The sequence below is a fragment of the Capra hircus genome, chromosome 11 (assembly GCF_001704415.2).
Source record: "Capra hircus breed San Clemente chromosome 11, ASM170441v1, whole genome shotgun sequence".
NCBI classification, from domain to species: Eukaryota; Metazoa; Chordata; class Mammalia; order Artiodactyla; family Bovidae; genus Capra; species Capra hircus.
Genome location: NC_030818.1, coordinates 2,887,854 through 2,905,876, shown reverse-complemented (window position 1 = coordinate 2,905,876; position 18,023 = coordinate 2,887,854). Strand labels below are relative to the sequence as shown.

General features: G+C 51.2%; 1 protein-coding gene across 2 annotated transcripts; it reads left to right on the top strand.

The window, feature by feature from the left end:
- ACTR1B (ARP1 actin-related protein 1 homolog B, centractin beta) lies at nt 7,868-18,023 on the top strand. Of its 2 annotated transcripts, XM_005686263.3 has the most exons (11): nt 7,868-8,144; nt 10,634-10,698; nt 11,818-11,893; nt 12,899-13,024; nt 13,982-14,106; nt 14,332-14,548; nt 14,665-14,757; nt 14,833-15,007; nt 16,422-16,483; nt 16,715-16,755; nt 16,950-18,023. In XM_005686263.3, the coding sequence occupies exons 1-11, from the start codon at nt 8,097-8,099 to the stop codon at nt 17,050-17,052; spliced, it is 1,131 nt and encodes a 376-aa protein (XP_005686320.2). In that variant the 5' UTR covers nt 7,868-8,096; the 3' UTR covers nt 17,053-18,023. The 2 variants fall into 2 exon arrangements, with proteins under 2 accessions (XP_005686320.2, XP_017910369.1); XM_018054880.1 differs by lacking the exon at nt 12,899-13,024.

Here is an 18,023-nt window from a genome sequence, read left to right as displayed (position 1 = left end):
ACACGCACACGCAAACACACACGCAAACACACACACACACACACACAATGGAATACTACTCAGCCATAAAAAGGAATGAAATAATGCAGCAACACAGATGAACCTAGAGACTATCATATTAAGTGAAGTAATTCAGACAAAGACAAATATCATGTGATATCACTTATATGTAGAATCTAAAATATAATACAAAGTAACTTATTTGTAACTTATTTGTAACTTATTTACAAAACAGAAACACAAAACAAACCTATGGTTACCAAAGGGGGAAAGGGGGGAATTAATTAGGAGTTTGGGACTGGCAAATATAAACTACTATTATGAAGTAATAACAAGGTCGTACTGTACAGCACAGGAAACTATATTCAATCTCGTGTGATAAACTGCAATAAAAAAGAATCTGGAAAAGAATATATACTTATACATACGTACATATATGTATATACTACTGAATCATTTTGCTGTACACCAGAAACTAACACAACCCTGTAAACCAATCATATTTCAATAATAATAACAAAATTTAAAAGACTTGCCAGGAGAAATATCAATAACCTCAGATATGCAGATGACACCACCCTTATGGCAGAAAGTGAAGAGGAACTAAAAAGCCTCTTGATGAAAGTGAAAGAGAAGAGTGAAAAAGTTGGCTTAAAGCTCAACATTCAGAAAACGAAGATCATGGCATCCGGTCCCATCACTTCATGGGAAATAGATGGGGAAACAGTGGAAACAGTGTCAGACTTTATTTTGGGGGGCTCCAAAATCAATGCAGATAGTGATTGCAGCCATGAAATTAAAAGATGCTTGCTCCTTGGAAGGAAAGTTATGACCAAATTAGACAGCATATTCAAAAGCAGAGACATTACTTTGCCAACAAAGGTCCGTCTAGTCAAGGCTATGGTTTTTCCCGCAGTCATGTGTGGATGTGAGTTGGACTGTGAAGAAGGCTGAGAGCCGAAGAATTGATGCTTTTGAACTGTGGTGTTGGAGAAGACTCTTGAGAGTCCCTTGGACTGCAAGGAGATCCAACCAGTCCATTCTGAAGGAGATCAGTCCTGGGTGTTCTTTGGAAGGAATGATGCTAAAGCTGAAACTCCAGTACTTTGGCCACCTCATGCGAAGAGTTGACTCATTGGAAAAGACTCTGATGCTGGGAGGGATTGTGGGCAGGAGGAGAAGAGGACGACCAAGGATGAGTTGGCTGGATGGCATCACGGACTCGATGGACGTGAGTCTGATTGAACTCTGGGAGTTGGTGATGAACAGGGAGGCCTGGCGTGCTGGGATTTATGGGGTCCCAAAGAGTCGGACACGACTGAGCAACTGAACTGACTAAACTGAATATGAGGAGAGACACGCTTATGGATCAGAAGACATTATGTTAAGATGTTAACTCTCCTCAAACCGACCTTTGATTCAATGCAAAACCAATCAAAATTCCAAGAGGCTTCCTTAAAGATATGGAGAAGCTGATCCCCAAATTGTATGGAAGTCAAAGGATCCAGATTTTTTCAAAACAATTTGAAAAAGAACAAAAGAGGACTTAACATTATCTGATTTCAAGATAGAGAAAACGACAATGAATAAGACCATGTGGTACTGACATATAGATCAGTGGGACAGAGGGTCCAGAAATAAATTCATACGCACGAGGTCAACTGATAACTAACAAAGGTGTCAAATGACCTTTAACAGAATGTACCTTGGGGGCCCTTCCTCAGGCACTCTCTCTCCAACACTGTTGTCCTGCTGGCAAGAGTTCTGAGGACTCTTCACAAGCCGGACCCTGGCACTTAAGCTCAAGGGTTTGTTATGCAAATACTTTTTCATTTCCATTTCATATTTCATTTTAAAAAGTAACATATCAAAAGCACTTCCCTGGTGGCACAGTGGATAGGAATCTCCGCCAGTGCAGGGGACACAGGTTCAATCCCTTGTCCAGGAAGATCCCACATGCCTTAGAGCACCTAAGCCGGTGTGTCACAACTACTGAGCCTGCACTCTAGGGCCTGTGAGCCACAACTAGTGAGCCCCTGTGTTGCAGCTACTGAAGCCCAAGCACCTAGAGCCCGTGCTCCCCAACAAGAGAAGACACCACAATGGGAAGCCTGCACGCTGCAACGAGAATAGCCCCCACCTGCTGCAAATAGAGAAAGCCTGCACACAGCAACAGAGACCCAGCACAGCCAAAAATAATAAATAAAACAAGTAAACAATTTTTTAAAAGAAACTTGAAAAAAATGGGTAAAGGAACGGAATAGACATTTACCCAAAGATATACAAGTGGCCAATAAGCAAATTAAAAGCTATGCAACATCATGAATCACTGCAGAAATGCAAATCAAACCAAGAATGAGCTACGATCTCATACTCATGAGGATGGCTATAATACAAAACAAAACTGAATATAACCACTGTGGTGAAGCTGTGGAGAAACTGGAATCCTTGTGCACTGTTGTTGTGAATGAAAAATAACACATCCACTTTGGAAAAGAGTATGGCTGTTCTTAAAGCAATCAAAAGCAGAATTTTAATATAATCCAGCAACCCCATCAGTCTGTTCAGTTCAGTTGCTCAGTCGTATCTGACTCTTTGTGACTCCATGGACTGCAGCACGCCAGGCTTCCCTGTCTATCACTAATTCCTAGAGCTTGCTCAAATTCATGTCCATCTAGTCGGTGATGTCATCCAGCCATCTCATCCTCTGACATTCCCTTCTCCTCCTGCCTTCAATCTTTCCCAGGATCACGGTCTTGGTCTTTCTTGATTGGTCAGTTTTTCACAAACTGGCCAAAGTATTGGTGGCCAATATATTGGATTTTCAGTTTCAGCATGAGTACTTCCAATGAGTATTCTGGACTGATTTCCTTTCAGATTGGCTGGCTTGATCTCCTTGCAGTCCAAAGGGCTTTCAAGAGTCGTCTCCAACACCACAGTTCAGAAGCATCAATTCTTTGGCACTCAGCTTTCTTTATGGTCCAACTCTCACATCTATACATGACTACTGTAAAGAACCACAGCTTTGATTAGATGGACCTGTGTCGGTAAAGTAATGTCTTTGCATTTTAATATGTTGTCTAGGTTTGTCATAGCTATTCTTTCGAGGAGCAAGCGTCCTTTATTTCATGGCTGCAGTCACCATCTGCAGTGATTTTGGAACTCAAGAATATAGTCTGTCTCTGTTTCCACTGTTTTCCCATCTTTTTGCTGTGAAGTGATGGGACAGGATGCCATGATCTTAGTTTTCTGAATGTTGAGTTTTAAGTCATCTTTTCACTCTCCTCTTTCACTTTCTTCAAGAGGCTGTTGTTATGAATGAAAAATAACACATCCACTATGGAAAAGAGTATGGCTGTTCTTAAAGCAATCAAAAGCAGAACTGATTCCTCTTCCCTTTCTGCCATAAGAGTGGTGTCATCTGCATATCTGAGTTTATTGATGTTTCTCCCTGCAATCCTGATTCCAGCTTGTGCTTCATCCAGTCCGGCATTCCACATGATGTACTCTGCATATAAGTTAAATAATCAGGGTGACAATATACAGCCTTGACATAGTCCTTCCCCTATTTGGAACCAGTCTGTTGTTCCATGTCCAGTTCTAACTGTTGCTTCTCAGGAGGCAGGTACAGTGGTCTGGTATTCCCATCTCTTTCAGAATTTTCCACAGTTTGTTGTGATCCACACAGTCAAAGGCTTTGCCATAGTCAATGAAGCAGATGTTTTTCTGGAATTCTCTTGTTTTTTCTATGATCCAACAACAGATTTTGGCAATTTGATCTCTGGTTCCTCTGCCTTTTCTAAATCCAGCTTTAACATCTGGAAGTTCAAGTTCACATATTGCTGAAACCTGGCTTGGAGAATTTTGAGCATTACTTTACCAGCGTGTGAGATGAGTGCAACTGTGCAGTAGTTTGAGCATTCTTTGGCGTTGCCTTTCTTTGGGATTGGAATGAAAACTGACCTTTTCCAGTCCTGTGGCCACTGCTGAGTTTTCCAAATTTGCTGGCATATTGAGTGCAGCACTTTTACAGCATCATCTTTTAGGGTTTGAAATAGCTCAGCTGGAATTCCATCACCTCCACTAGCTTTGTTCGTAGCGATGCTTCCTAAGACCCACTTGACTGCACATTCCAGGATGTCTGGCTCTACGTGAGTGATAACACCATCATGATTATCTGGGTCATGAAGATCTTTTTTGTACAGTTCCTCTGTGTATTCTTGCCACCTCTTCTGCTTCTGTTAGGTCCATACCATTTCTGTCCTTTATTGTGCCCATCTTTGCATGGAATGTTTCCTTAGTATCTCTTAATTTTCTTGAAGAGATCTCTAGTCTTTCCCATTCTGTTGTTTTCCTCTATTTCTTTGCCTTGATTGCCGAGGAAGGCTTTCTTATCTCTCCTTGATATTCTTGGAACTCTGCATTCAGATGGATATATCTTTCCTTTTCTCCTTTGCTTTTTGCTTCTGTTCTTTTCTCAACAATTTGTAAGGCCTCCTCAGCCAACTATTTTGCCTTTTTGCATTTCTTCTTCTTGGGGATGCTTTTAATCATCACCTTCTGTACAATGTTACCAACCTCTGTCCAAAGTTCTTCAGGCACTCTATCTATCAGATATAATCCCTTGGATCTCTTTGAAACTTCCACTGTATAATCATACGGGGTTTGATTTAGGTCATACCTGAATGGTCTAGTGTTTTTCCCTGCTTTCTTCAATTTAAGTCTGAATTTGGCAATAATGAGTTCATGATCTGAGCCACAGTCAGTTCCCAGTCTTGTTTTTGCTGACTGTATAGAGCTTCTCCATCTTCAGCTGCAAAGAATATAGTCAATCTGATTTCTGTATCAACCATCTGGTGATGTCCATGTGTAGAGTCTTCTCCTGTGTTGCTGGAAGAGGGTGTTTGCTATGACCAGTGCGTTCTTTTGCAAAACCCTGTTAGCCTTTGCCCTGCTTCGTTCTGTACTCCAAGGCCAAATTTGCTTGTTACTCCAAGTATCTCTTGACTTCCTACTTTTGCATCCCAGTCCCCTGTGATGAAAAGGACATATGTGGGGGTGTTAGTTCTAGAAGGTCTTGTAGGTCTTCATAGAACCATTCAACTTCAGCTTCTTCAGCATTACTGGTTGGGGCATAGTCTTGGATTACTGTGATACTGAATTGTTTGCCTTGGAAACAAACAGAGATCATTCTGTTGTTTTTGAGATTGCATCCAAGTACTGCATTTTGGACTCTTTTGTTGACTATGAGGGCTACTCCATTTCTTCTAAGGGATTCTTGGCCACACTTGTAGATATAATGGTCATCTGAATTAAGTTCGCCCATTCCAGTCCATTTTAGTTCACTGATTCCTAAAATGTCTATGTTCACTCTTGCCATCTTCTGTTTGACCACTTTCAATTTACCCTGATTCATGGACCTAACATTCCAGATTCCTATGCAATACTGTTCTTCATAGCATCAGACTTTATTTCCATCACCAGTCACATCCACAAATGGGTGCTCTTTTCGCTTTGGCTCAGCCTCTTCATTCTTCCTGAAGCTATTTCTCCACTCTTCTCCAGTAGCGTATTGGGCACCTACCAACCTGGGGAGTTCATCTTTCAGTATCATATCTCTTTGCCTCTTCATGCAGTTCATGGGGTTCTCAAGGCAAGAATACTGAAGTGGCTTGCCATTCTCTTCTTCAGCATACCACGTTTTGTCAAAACTCTCCACCACGATCCATCCATCTTGGGTGGCCCTATCCAGCATGGCTCATAGTTTCATTGAGTTAAGACAAGGCTGTGATCCAAGTGATCAGTTTAGTTTGTTTTCTGTAACTGTGGTTTCCATTCTGTCTTCCCTCTGATGGATAAGGGTAAGAAGCTTGTGGGAGCCTCCTGATGGGAGGGACTAGGTGTGGGAATCTGAGTCTTGCTCTGATGGGTGGGGCCATGCTGAGTAAATCTTTAATCCAGTCCAATCCCATATCTTGTTATATATCCCAGAGAATTGAAGGCAGAGTCTTGAAGAGGTATTTATACACCAGTGTTCACAGCAGTATTGCTTACAATAGCTAAAATGCGGAAGGGACCCAAGAATTCATCAACAGATGAATGGATAAGCAAAATGTAGTATGTACATATAATAGGATATACTTCAGCCATAAAAAGGAAGGAAATTCTGTCACGTGGGAAATGGGAAGTTACTGTTTAATGAGTACAGCATTTCAGTGTTATAAGGTGAAAAATGTTATGGAGATAGATAGTGATAATTGTTGCATAATATTACAAATGTATTTAATACTGCTGAACCATACACTTTTAAATGAGTTAAGAAGAATCTTAAAAACAGTGGATATATGTATATGTATAACAGATTCATTTTGCTGTACACCAACTATACCCCAAATTAAAATAATTTAATGGGTTATGATGGTAAATTGTATGATGCATGGATTTTACCACAACTTAAAAATAAGGGGAAAGTACTATATACATGAACAGGGGCTTCCCAGGTAGCTCAGTGGTAAAGAATCTGCCTGCCAATGCAGAAGACGCAGGAGATGTGGCTTCAGTCCCCAAGTCAGGAAGATCCCCTGGAGAAGAGAATGGCAATCCACTCCAGTACTCTTGCCTGGGAAATTCCATGGACAGAGGGGCCTGGCTGGCTACAGTCCGTGGGGTCGCAGAATACCTGGACACAACTGAGCAACTCAGCACCCATGCACAAATACATGAACAAGTTAAAAAATTAAAGTTCACATTGTGCAAAGAATTTGCTCTTCATTCCCCCATCTCTGCCAGTGGTCCCCCTTCCCCATATTAAAAAGTCTTGAAGGTTCCTCAGACATTCTTCAGAGCCATTCACACATAAAACATTCTGGACACTGTGACTGCCTTTCTTTGCTTTGACTTGGCCGTATGTCCTGCTGTATTTCACATCAGATTATATAGAACTCTTTCATTATTTTAAACAGTTGCACGCTGACCCATTTTATGAACGCATAGACACCAGATACAAATGAACGCATAATTCTATTTGCATAAAACTCCAAAATAGGCTAAAATAACCTGTGGTGACCTGAAGACTGGAGGATAGTAGTCGCTTTCGAGGAAGAAGAGGGCAGTGAGCAAGAGGGGTGGGAGGCTTGTGGAGTGCTGCTCATGCTGTTTTTTAAGCTCGGTATTCACAAGCTAATAATTTATTGAAATGTACACTTATGACTTCTGCACTTTCCTGTATGATGTGGTGCTTCAACTTGGCCAAATTTATTCTCATAGTCTAGTGGGAAAGTTCTAAAGAGTGGCAAATAACTATGGCTCAGTCTGGTCAATGAATTCAGGACTGGGTATCTTGCCCTGGGGACCCCTGAGCGGTTGGAGGCTCCCCGCGTGCTCATCCCAGCTGCTGCCAACAGGATAACTGTTGGGCAAGGTACACACGCGTTGAGGCTCCTTGGTTCCCGTATCTAAAATCGGGAAATAATACCCGAGTAATTGCAAGGGTGTAATATCTATGTAACATCTATGTAAAATGGGCAGAAGTGCTGCGCAAGCACTAAGCTGGTGCTCCATTCACTTCAGCTACCGTTATCACGAAATTATCATTTTCATAAGAAAAAGGATCTTCCTCAGTGCTCAATAAAGAAATGCTTTGTGTGAAAGTTCCACCGCCGGCCTCCTTGGGGACTGTTCGCTGAGGAAAACAACAGTCCAGGACGAGCGAACTATCAGCCCGCCGGCTCCGACCGCGCCTTCTTTAAGCGCGGAGCGATGACGTCACCCGCACGCGCTGCAGCCTACCTTGGAGGCGCCCGGGCAGTTCTTCCCGGCGGCCTCCATTGGCTGGCCAGCACCCGGCGGCCCCGCCCCTTTGCCCCGCGGGGCCCCGGCGCCCGGCGTCAATCTGCCTAGGTGGGAGCGGTGACTGGCCGCGGGGCCCGCCCTCTTGAAAGCCTCCGCCGGGCTCGCGTAGGCTGCGTGCTCGGGGTGGGAGGGGCGCAGCAGCGCGTCTGGAGCCGCGGAGGTCCCGGTCCGCCCGCCTGCCTGCCTGCCAGCCGTTGGTTACTACTGCAGGCCCGCCTGCTGGGCAGGGCCGGCCCGGCCCGTCCATGGAGTCCTACGATATCATCGCCAACCAGCCCGTGGTCATCGACAACGTGAGGCTTGGCAACCGGGGGGAGGGCGGGGGTGGACGCGGCGAGGTCCGCAGGGACCCCCGCCCGTCTTGCCTGGTCCTCGGCTCGTTGCCGGCCCGCCACTCCTGCGGGCTGTCCCCACTTGGCCCTGTATCCCGGGCCGCGGGACGAGCCCCCCGCAAGCGTGGCAGAACCCCAGCCCCAGCGCTCCCTAAGCAGGCGGGGAGGTCAGGAGAGGAAGGGGTCCCATATGTCTGGCAGCCCTAGATCAGCATCTAGAGAGCCGGGGTACAGCCGGGCGACCGACCGATGTGCCAGGCCCGGGGACTCACCCCGGACCCTTCTCGGTGGAGAGTAGGCTCACTGGATGGGTTTCGACCCCAGCCCCTTTACCTCTCTTAGGCTTTGGCTGCCCTCCTACTGGAGGAAAGACACTGTTTGCCCCTTTGCACACTGCTAGCCCCATCTTTTGGGGACGCTTGACCTGCGGGCCTCTACAACAGCTCTTCCCAAGTGCTGCACCCCCAGGCAGCACCTCCAGGGTAGGCAGGCCCCACTACGCCCTTTTCCTGGGACTGGGGAAATGCACGTTAAGTTTTGCCAACCATATATCCGCCGCTGCCTGGCTGGGCACTCGCCTGCTTTGACCCTTTCCTTAAGTGCTCCCTGAGCCAAGCGGATGTTCCACAGCTGGGAGGGCAATGGAGAGAATTCAGGACCACTCTTCCCAGGACCTGTAAGCAGTTTGAGGGTCTTGCTTGGAAACCTCAGAGGAAAGTTGCCGGGCTCCATCGTGGTTTTGTCCTTCAGCACCGTAGCTCAGTTCAGCATGGTCTATAGGAAGAAGTAGGGCAGGGATCAGTGGATCTGCCCCTAGCTGAGTGTCTGCCTCTGAACTGTGGGCCTTGGAATTTTTAATAATGACTCACTGCTCTTTCTGGGATCTGTCTCCCTTGCACATGACCCCCATGTAATCTCTGAATGGCTGGCTGTTTTGGAGTAACCATGTGAGGGCCCTGTGTCACAGCAGGGGGTGTTTAATAAGATGGCTGAAGCTGGGCTTGGGGATGCTCTCCATCAGGCTTCAGGAAGGATCAGCCACTTCCTTTCTTGCCAGGCTAATCAACAAGTTTATGAGTTTCAAGAACAACCTGCTTGGTCCCACTGGGCTGTTTCTTTCTCTTTTTAAAAAACTTTTTATTTTGTATTGCCTGCGTGCTCAGTCACTGTCATTTCTGACTCTTTGCGACCCTATGGGCTGTAGCCCACCAGGCTCCTCTGTCCATGGGATTCTCCAGGCAAGAACACTGGAGTGGGTTGCCATGCCTTCCTCCAGGGGCTCTTCCTGACCCAGGGATCAAACCCGCATCTCTTCTGTCTCCTGCTTTGGCAGGCGGGTTCTTTACCGTGAACACCACACGGGAAGCCCATTTTGTATTGGAGAATAGCCAGTTAAAAAACAATGTTCTGATAGTTTCAGGTGAACAGCAAAGGGACTCGGCCATATGTACACATGTATCCATTCTCCCCCAAACTCTAGGGGATGTTTATTTCTGCTCTCCAGGTCCCAAGGGTGGTGATGGGTGGTGGGGAGAGAGGTTGAGATGCTGATTCCTGCCGTGGGTGGGAGGTTTCTAGATACCAGGATCCCTTTAAAAGTCTCCATCCAGCTTCCATGCTGGAGCAGTGGCAGGACCAAGCTCTCCTCCTCTTGTCTCTGGGGAAGCCACTTGAGGAGGAGTGCTAGTTGGTCCCCATGCACCCAGCAGTCTTCCCCAGCCAGTCCTGTATGTGGTCCATAGCTCCTGAGGGGAGTGGCCCATGCTTTTTCAAGCATGTTGAAAAAAGCCATAAGCAACCAGCCTTAAGGGCTGCTTCTTGCTAAGGAGTCCTCCTGCCTGGAGCCGAGCCACGCGTGTGCCTAGGAGGGTGTACTCCTTCTCCACACTGGTGACATTCTGGCTTGCATAATTCTTGGTGATGAGGGGCTGCCCTGTGCGCTGTAGGATGTTTAGCAGCATCCCTAGCCTCTACCCACTAGATGGCAATAACAGCCTCTGCCCCCAGTCTTCAGACATTATCAGATTTGGGGCTGCATGCATGCTCCATTGCTCAGTTGTGTCTGAATCTTTACAGCCCCATGGACGGCCCCATGGACTGCAGCCCACCAGGCTCCTCTGTGCATGGGATTTCCCAGGCAACAATACTGGAGTGGGTTGCCATCTCCTTCTCCACGGTATCTTCCCAACGCAAGGACTGACCTCACATCTCCTGTGTTGGCAGGCAGATTCTTTACCACTGAGCCACCTGGGAAGCCCTCAAATTAGGGGGATGAGACACAAAGTTGCCCCTAGTTTTGAACCACTGGTGTACATGTAAATGGCCTTGCCCTCTTGGCAGGATCTCAGGCTTCCTTCCCAGGCTACTGTCGGGGGCAGCCCTCTCCACAGCAGGGCACCACCTTCATCTGGAGATGAATGTTGGAATCTAGCTGCTGTTTTTCTTTGCAGGGTTCCGGGGTGATCAAGGCTGGCTTTGCAGGAGACCAGATTCCCAAATACTGTTTTCCAAACTAGTAAGTGTTGCTCAGGCAGTATTCCTAACCCTTTGGTTTGCTTCTGGGGAGAACTTGGGTCCTCTGTCACAACTCTCTTTGAGGCTAACTCTTGCCCCCGCCTGTAGGGGAAAACACCAGATTTGTGAAGCTGGTGCCATGAAGGGCTATGGAAGGAGAAGACACTCTGGGCTTCCCCCACCCCTCCAGAGTCTGGTTTTTGTCCCTCCTGGAGCAGGAAAGGAGGAGCAACCACCAGCATCCCCCTGGGAACAAGGCATGGTAGCAGCAGCAAGAACACAAGAGAGACCTAAACCCAGAGGAGAAAGAATGGGGAGTTAACTGCCTCTCCTTCCTCCCAGGAAATGCTCTCTTCAGGGCTCATTTATTTGCAAGCTCTAGAAGATGCATTGTGCGGTCAGGGGGAATCCTTCCCTGCGTGATGCCCTTGGTGGCAGAGAAGAGAGGGGAGTGAAACCCAGGGAAATTTGGGGGCACTCCACCGGCCGCTCAAGCCCATTGGGAAGTTTTCCCTTGATGGTGTTTGGTCTCAAATCCTGGAGGCCTTAGAGCTTAGTGGCTGAAGCCAGGGTAGGGGAGTCCTCAGGCCCCTTTGGCCATGTCAAGACAAAGCCTGCATGGGGTATCCAGGCCTCAGCTGTCCTTTCTGAACTCACCTGGAGTGTAATTATAGGTTCCTCTTGACGTGCAGTGAAGAGGATTTTGGAATGGTAGCTCATCCACTCTGCCAAGAGCTGCATCTGTGTTTCAGAAGCCCTGTCAGGGAGAAGGATGGGATTGACTGAGTGAGAGAGGGGTGAAAGAAGGAGCCTGGCCCTGCTTCCTGGGGCCACCCCACCTTGTTCTACCCCCGTGAAATCCACAGTGAGGGCTGAGTCATCACGGCTGCAGAAGCAGACCCTCTGCCAGGGCTGACATTCCAGACCTCTTGGCCCTCTCTGGGAGGGCTGGTGGGAAACGGCGGGAACCCCTTTTCTTCTGGCCCTGAGTCTTCTGTCCTTCCAAGGCCTGCTTTGTGGTTTAGGCCTAGGTTCTGACCATTGGAGTCGGACTTTGGTTTTCCTGGACTAGGCTCACCTATGTCCCCTGCCCATCTCCCTGACTTTTCTGTCCCTGCAGTGTCGGGCGCCCCAAGCACATGCGGGTGATGGCTGGAGCCCTGGAAGGAGACCTCTTTATCGGACCAAAAGCAGAGGTAACATCTGCGGTGCCTGTCTTTGCCTGGGTTGAGGTCTTCTGTCCCAGGAGCCTTGACTGGTGGTCAGAGGGCCCCTGGGCCCTCTCTGGGACCACCTACTGGGTGTCATAAGCACTGTGGTCCATTTGCTCTGTGAGATAGCCCAGGGTTCCTGTGTATGGTGACACAGTAATACCACTTCCTGCCCCTTCCTTTAGAAGCCACAGAGGAAAGAACTGGTTAAAATGTCACTTTAAAGTCTGAGTCACTTGGACTGATGACTGATCGATTGAGAAGGCCAGCTCTGTGCTCCAGCTGGGGGATTGGGGGTGCAAGGGACTGCACCGCCAGGTGAGGCCCTTGGGAGGAGGAGCAAGTGGGGGTGGGGGTGGCAGGGACTAACCAGCAAGTGCAGTTTAGGCACCTGGGGAAGACAGGAAGGGGTGCTGAGGACCCAGAAAATGCGGTCAGCAAGAGCCGCAGCCGTGGGTGAGAGGCCAAATGGTGCTGGACAGAAGGACCGCCTTGTAGGGGAAAGTTGAAGGGCAGGTCTCTGCAAGACACACCTGTACTGGCTGAAGTGCTGGGAGGAGAGGCGGCAGCACATGGCCGCAGGAGGGGGCCGTATAGGACGGCTGTAGTAGGGTTGGCCGCCACAGAGGCTCCTGGCGCTGACGGGAACGGGAACTGAAGTGGTGGTGGAGCTGGTGGTCAGGCCATGTGTGAGGCTGGAAGGGAAGGATGTGCTAGTAGTGAGTGTAGAGGACATGGGCCGTGGGGGAAGGAATGGGGGAGCTGTGGGGTTCAGGGGAGCATGCCACCACCCCCTGTGGTCCCGGTCTTCGAAACAGGCTGGACTTTCAGAGCCAGGTAAACAATTGGACAGATGAACCCATGCTGGGTTAAGGACGATCTAAGGGGCACAGGGACCCCCGGTGCGCAGATGAAGGGGTGGCCCCCCTGAGGGCAGAGAACAGCTGCTGGGTGAGTGTCTGGTGCCACCTCCAGCCTCCCGGTCTGCAGGAGCACCGGGGGCTGCTGGCCATCCGCTACCCCATGGAGCACGGCGTGGTGAGGGACTGGAACGACATGGAGCGGATCTGGCAGTACGTCTACTCTAAGGACCAGCTGCAGACCTTCTCCGAGGAGGTGGGGCCGCGGCGCCCTCTCCCTGCCCCGCCTGCGGCGTCTGCGTCAGGCTTCCACACTTTCTCTGGCTCTTGTCTGGCATGAAGCCCCTGCCACCTTGCATTGTGTGGGTGTGGATCCCTGCCGTCCCTGAATTATGTGGGTGTGGGTCCTTGCCTCCCCTCCGCCCCGCATTGTGTGGGTGTGGGTCCCTGCGCCCCTCTGCCCTGCATTGTGTGGGTGAGGGTCCCTGCCACCCCTCTGCCCTGCATTGTGTGGGTGAGGGTCCCTGCCACCCCTCTGCCCTGCATTGTGTGGGTGAGGGTCCCTGCCGCCCCTCTGCCCCGCATTGTGTGGGTGTGGGTCCCTGCGCCCCTCCGCCCCGCATTGTGTGGGTGTGGGTCCCTGCGCCCCTCTGCCCTGCATTGTGTGGGTGAGGGTCCCTGCCACCCCTCTGCCCTGCATTGTGTGGGTGTGGGTCCCTGCCACCCCTCTGCCCCGCATTGTGTGGGTGAGGGTCCCTGCCACCCCTCTGCCCCGCATTGTGTGGGTGTGGATCCCTGCTGTCCCTGAATTATGTGGGTGTGGGTCCCTGCGCCCCTCCGCCCCGCATTGTGTGGGTGTGGGTCCCTGCCGCCCCTCTGCCCCGCATTGTGTGGGTGTGGGTCCCTGCTGTCCCTGAATTATGTGGGTGTGGGTCCCTGCGCCCCTCCGCCCTGCATTGTGTGGGTGTGGGTCCCTGCTGTCCCTGCATTATGTGGGTGTGGGTCTGCACAGCTAGCGGCAGCCAAGTAGAATATTCCAGGGGGCGCTGGGTCTTTGGAAGAGTCACTGCTGGCAGATGACGTGCCGGCGCCCTCGGGAGGGATGGGAGACGGCGGGTTCGTGTGCTCCCGGGGTAGGTGGCTCTCTGGAAAGATCCCGGCGGGGCCTGCACGTTGCCTTTGCACCTGCCCGGAACTCTGCCGTCTCCTGCAGCATCCTGTTCTTCTTACGGAAGCGCCGCTCAACCCGAGTAAGAACCGGGAGAAGGCGGCGGAGGTGTTCTTCGAAACCTTCAACGTGCCGGCCCTGTTCATCTCCATGCAGGCCGTGCTCAGCCTGTGAGTGCCCCCTCGGCCCTGGCCCTCGCGTCTCTGGCCTCCTGATGGGGATGCTGCGGCGCCTGACTTCCCTGAACAAACAGCCTCCTCATGGCCATCCCTAAAGCGGGGCCCGTGGGTCCCTTGCTCAGACCAGATAATGCACACGCCCCGGGGGCCCTTCCAGGGGTGCGGAGGTCCCAGTGCCTCAGTGGCTGAGGTGAAGGGATGCTGACCTGGTGACAGGTACGCCACAGGACGCACGACGGGAGTGGTATTGGACTCGGGGGACGGGGTCACCCACGCCGTCCCCGTCTACGAGGGCTTCGCCATGCCGCACTCCATCATGCGGGTGGACATCGCCGGCCGCGACGTCTCCCGCTACCTCCGGCTGCTGCTGCGCAAGGAGGGGGCGGACTTTCACACCTCGGCTGAGTTTGAGGTCGTCCGGACCATCAAAGAGGTGACATGGGGCAGGGAGTGGGGAAACGAGGGTGGTCGGACCCAGCGTGAGGTTGAGCCCTGGGTGTGCAGGTCCCCGTGGCCACCTCCTGAGGGCCCTGTCTCTGCCCACCGCAGCGGGCCTGCTACCTGTCCATCAACCCCCAGAAGGATGAGGCTCTGGAGACAGAGAAGGTGCAATACACCCTGCCCGACGGCAGCACGCTCAACGTAAGCTCGGGCCGGGCGCGGGCGGGTGGGGATGCCGGGACTGGAGGAGGCGGGACTACATCTTGTGTTTCGAAGGTGGGACCAGCGCGGTTCCGGGCCCCTGAGCTGCTGTTCCAGCCAGACCTGATAGGGGATGAGAGTGAGGGACTCCATGAGGTTCTGGTCTTCGCCATCCACAAGTCTGACATGGATCTGCGCCGCACGCTGTTCGCAAACATCATGCTTTCCGGTGGCTCCACGCTTTTCAAAGGTACCTAGTTGGTCGGGATGGTATGGCTTGGAGGCCACAGGTAGTGGGGCCCTCAGACTGCACCCCAATTCCTGAAAGCCTGGGATATAGCCCATTTTCTGTGGGTTTTTTGGGTTTTCAGTGAGGTTTTTTTTTTTACGGGATAGATTTGAAATTAAATTTTTTTTACAAATAGATGGTAAGTTTAATGAGGTCTACAATGTATTTGATGAAGTCTGCCTTCTGTTGACCTGGTCACCCAGTTCCCTCCCCACAGTTATTATTAGTTGCTCATCTGTACCTAGATAAAGCATCCCTTTTACTCAGCCCTGGACTTTACTCTCTAGACTTTCCAGGTGGCTCAGTAGTAACGAATCAGCTTGCCATTGTGGGAGATATGGGTTCAATCCATGGCTCAGGAAGATCCCTTGGAGAAGGAAATGGCAACCCACTCCAGTATGCTAGCCTGGAGAATTCCATGGACAGAGGAGCCTGGCGGGCCACAGTCCATGGGGTTGCGAAGAGTCAGACCTGACTTAGCGACAGAGCAGGAACACAGAGAGCAGGAACACGAGCATACTCTCCAGCTCCACGCCCTGTGTTGTTGATTTTGCTCCACAGACGGCAGATGGTTGTGTAGGTTCTCTTTATCTGGCCCTGAGGGCTGGATGTGCCATTGAACCATTAACCTGCTGATGGCCTTGGAGGTGGTGAAACCTGCCAGTGGCCTTGGAGGTGGTGAAATTCTTTCTCATCACAAAAATGTTCCACTGGGTGATTGCATGCACTATCACTTCACATAATGGGAAGATAACTGAAAGATAAATCCTAGGGATGGAATTGCTGAGTCAGAGGGTACACATGTGTGCATTACCTGGTAGATATCACGTTTCCCTCCTGAGAGGCTCCCCCAGTTATGGCAGTCCCCCAGCCCCGTCCCAACACTGTGCAAGATGTTTGCCTGTCTATTGGATGGAAGCGACTGCTTGTTCTCCTGACTCATCATTTGCCTTTGACTGCTTCTGGTGGTTTTGGCTCTGGAGTGTCAAGGGGGAGAGCGTAGGGGGCAGTGGTGGGTCACTTGGGATTCCGTCTTCTGCTTCCTTCCTTCCTTCCTTCCTTCCTGAAGAGGGAAGCGGGCCCACCTGCAGGCACGCTGCTGGATCTTTTCTGCCTTCGGTGTGGTTCTCTCCACCCTTACTCCTGGCAAGAATGACTAAAACAAGGACTTCCTGGCAGTCCAGTGGTTAAGACTGCGCACTTCCACTGAGGGAGCATGGGTTCGATCCCTGGTCAGAGAACTAAGATTCCACATGCTGTGTGGCATGGCCAAACAATAAAATAGTAGCTTACAAAATAAAAAAAGTGGATGTGAGGGAGCTAGTGATGAGGGGTCAGATGTGGACCCTGGGTTCAGCCAGCCTTGTGTTCACAGGCTTTGGCGATCGATTACTAAGTGAAGTAAAGAAGCTTGCCCCAAAGGACGTCAAAATCAAGGTGAGGTGGTGGGGAGTCCCTGTAGGGCATGGGGGTGCTGGGCAACCTTGACCTGGGGAGGGAAGGGCAAGAAGCACCTTCAGATGTCCTCTGCCTTCACACCCAGCCTGGCCCTGCTGCCCTTCCTGCTCCTGGCTGACGCCGGGCCACAGGCACTGGGGGAAATGCCCCCAAGGCTGGGATGGGGGCGCTGGGAGGGCAGGGCAGTGACACTGTCCTTGTTGCCTCCAGATCTCGGCCCCTCAGGAACGGCTGTACTCCACGTGGATCGGGTAAGGCGGGGCCCAGAGCCGGGGCCCTGGGAGGAGGCCACTGTGCTCTGGACACTTTTTCCTGGGCTGGTCCAGGCCAGGTGGAGGCGGGCGGATGTCCCCCGCAGGTTAGAAAAGTGGAGTCCTGGGTGGCCAGAGCGGGCAGCTGGCTCAGCCCTCAGGTCCCCAAGAATGCTGTCCCTCCCTCCTCACAGGGGCTCTATCCTGGCCTCACTGGACACTTTTAAGAAGATGTGGGTATCCAAAAAGGAGTATGAAGAGGACGGCTCCCGGGCTATTCATCGAAAAACCTTCTAGTGGCCAAGGAGGAAGGCGTAGCTCTGGGAGGAAGGGGGAACCAGAGTCCTTAACCCTCTGTGGTCGGGTTCACAGACGAGGCCTGGCCCCCTGCACGCCCTGAACCCTGGGCAAGTGGTGCAGCAGCGCTTCCCTGAAGCCTCCCCTACACACGTGCACACGCGCACACGTAACACACACGCACACACGGTTACAGTTAGCTGCATGGACGGGAGGCTGGAGCTGGAAGGTAGGGATTGAGGGGCCCAGCTTCGGATGGTTCTGGGTGTCCCCCTTGGCAGAGCCAGTTAGGCCCGTGGTTCTCTACGTCCCCAAGCTCCAAGGCCAGACACCAGAACGCCCCCATCGCCTCTGACAGAACCCCTCCAAGAGTGCCTGGATGCCTGCGTGACTAGCCCTGGGGAGTGGGGGGCACCAGCAGGTCCCTTTGCTGTGTGACCGCTCTTGTGCCACATTCTTGTCCTGACCCAGCCGGGCAGCCCAGAAGGCCACACCTCGGCGTCCCTGACCCCCTCATGCTCTGTCCTCTCATCTTCCCACGTGGCACTTTGGTGTAGATTGAGTTCTGGGCAGTCTTCCGACCCCAGGGAGGGGGTCTGGGCCAGGGTCCAACCCTGTGGAACCAGGACAGGATGCACGGGGTTTGGGCAGCCACAGCGGGTTGTGCGTTCTCCCCATCAAAGCACTTCATGGACTTGCTGCTCCCTCTCCTTTACCCCAGTACCTGGGACAGGAAGGGTTAATGGTCTTCATTTGTTGAGGGGAAGCCACTTAATCAGGAGTCAGACCTAGTGGGGGAGAGGGGAGGCACATTTCCTCCTCCCACTTCTCCCACGAAAGAGGTCTTCATTTACCCTCTGGCCAGGACCCCCATTCCCTCTCCCACGTACGTACAATAACTTAACACAGTTGCCTGAAAAAACTTTTTGTAAGTCATTATAGTAATAATTATGGAAAAGGCCCAGCGCACA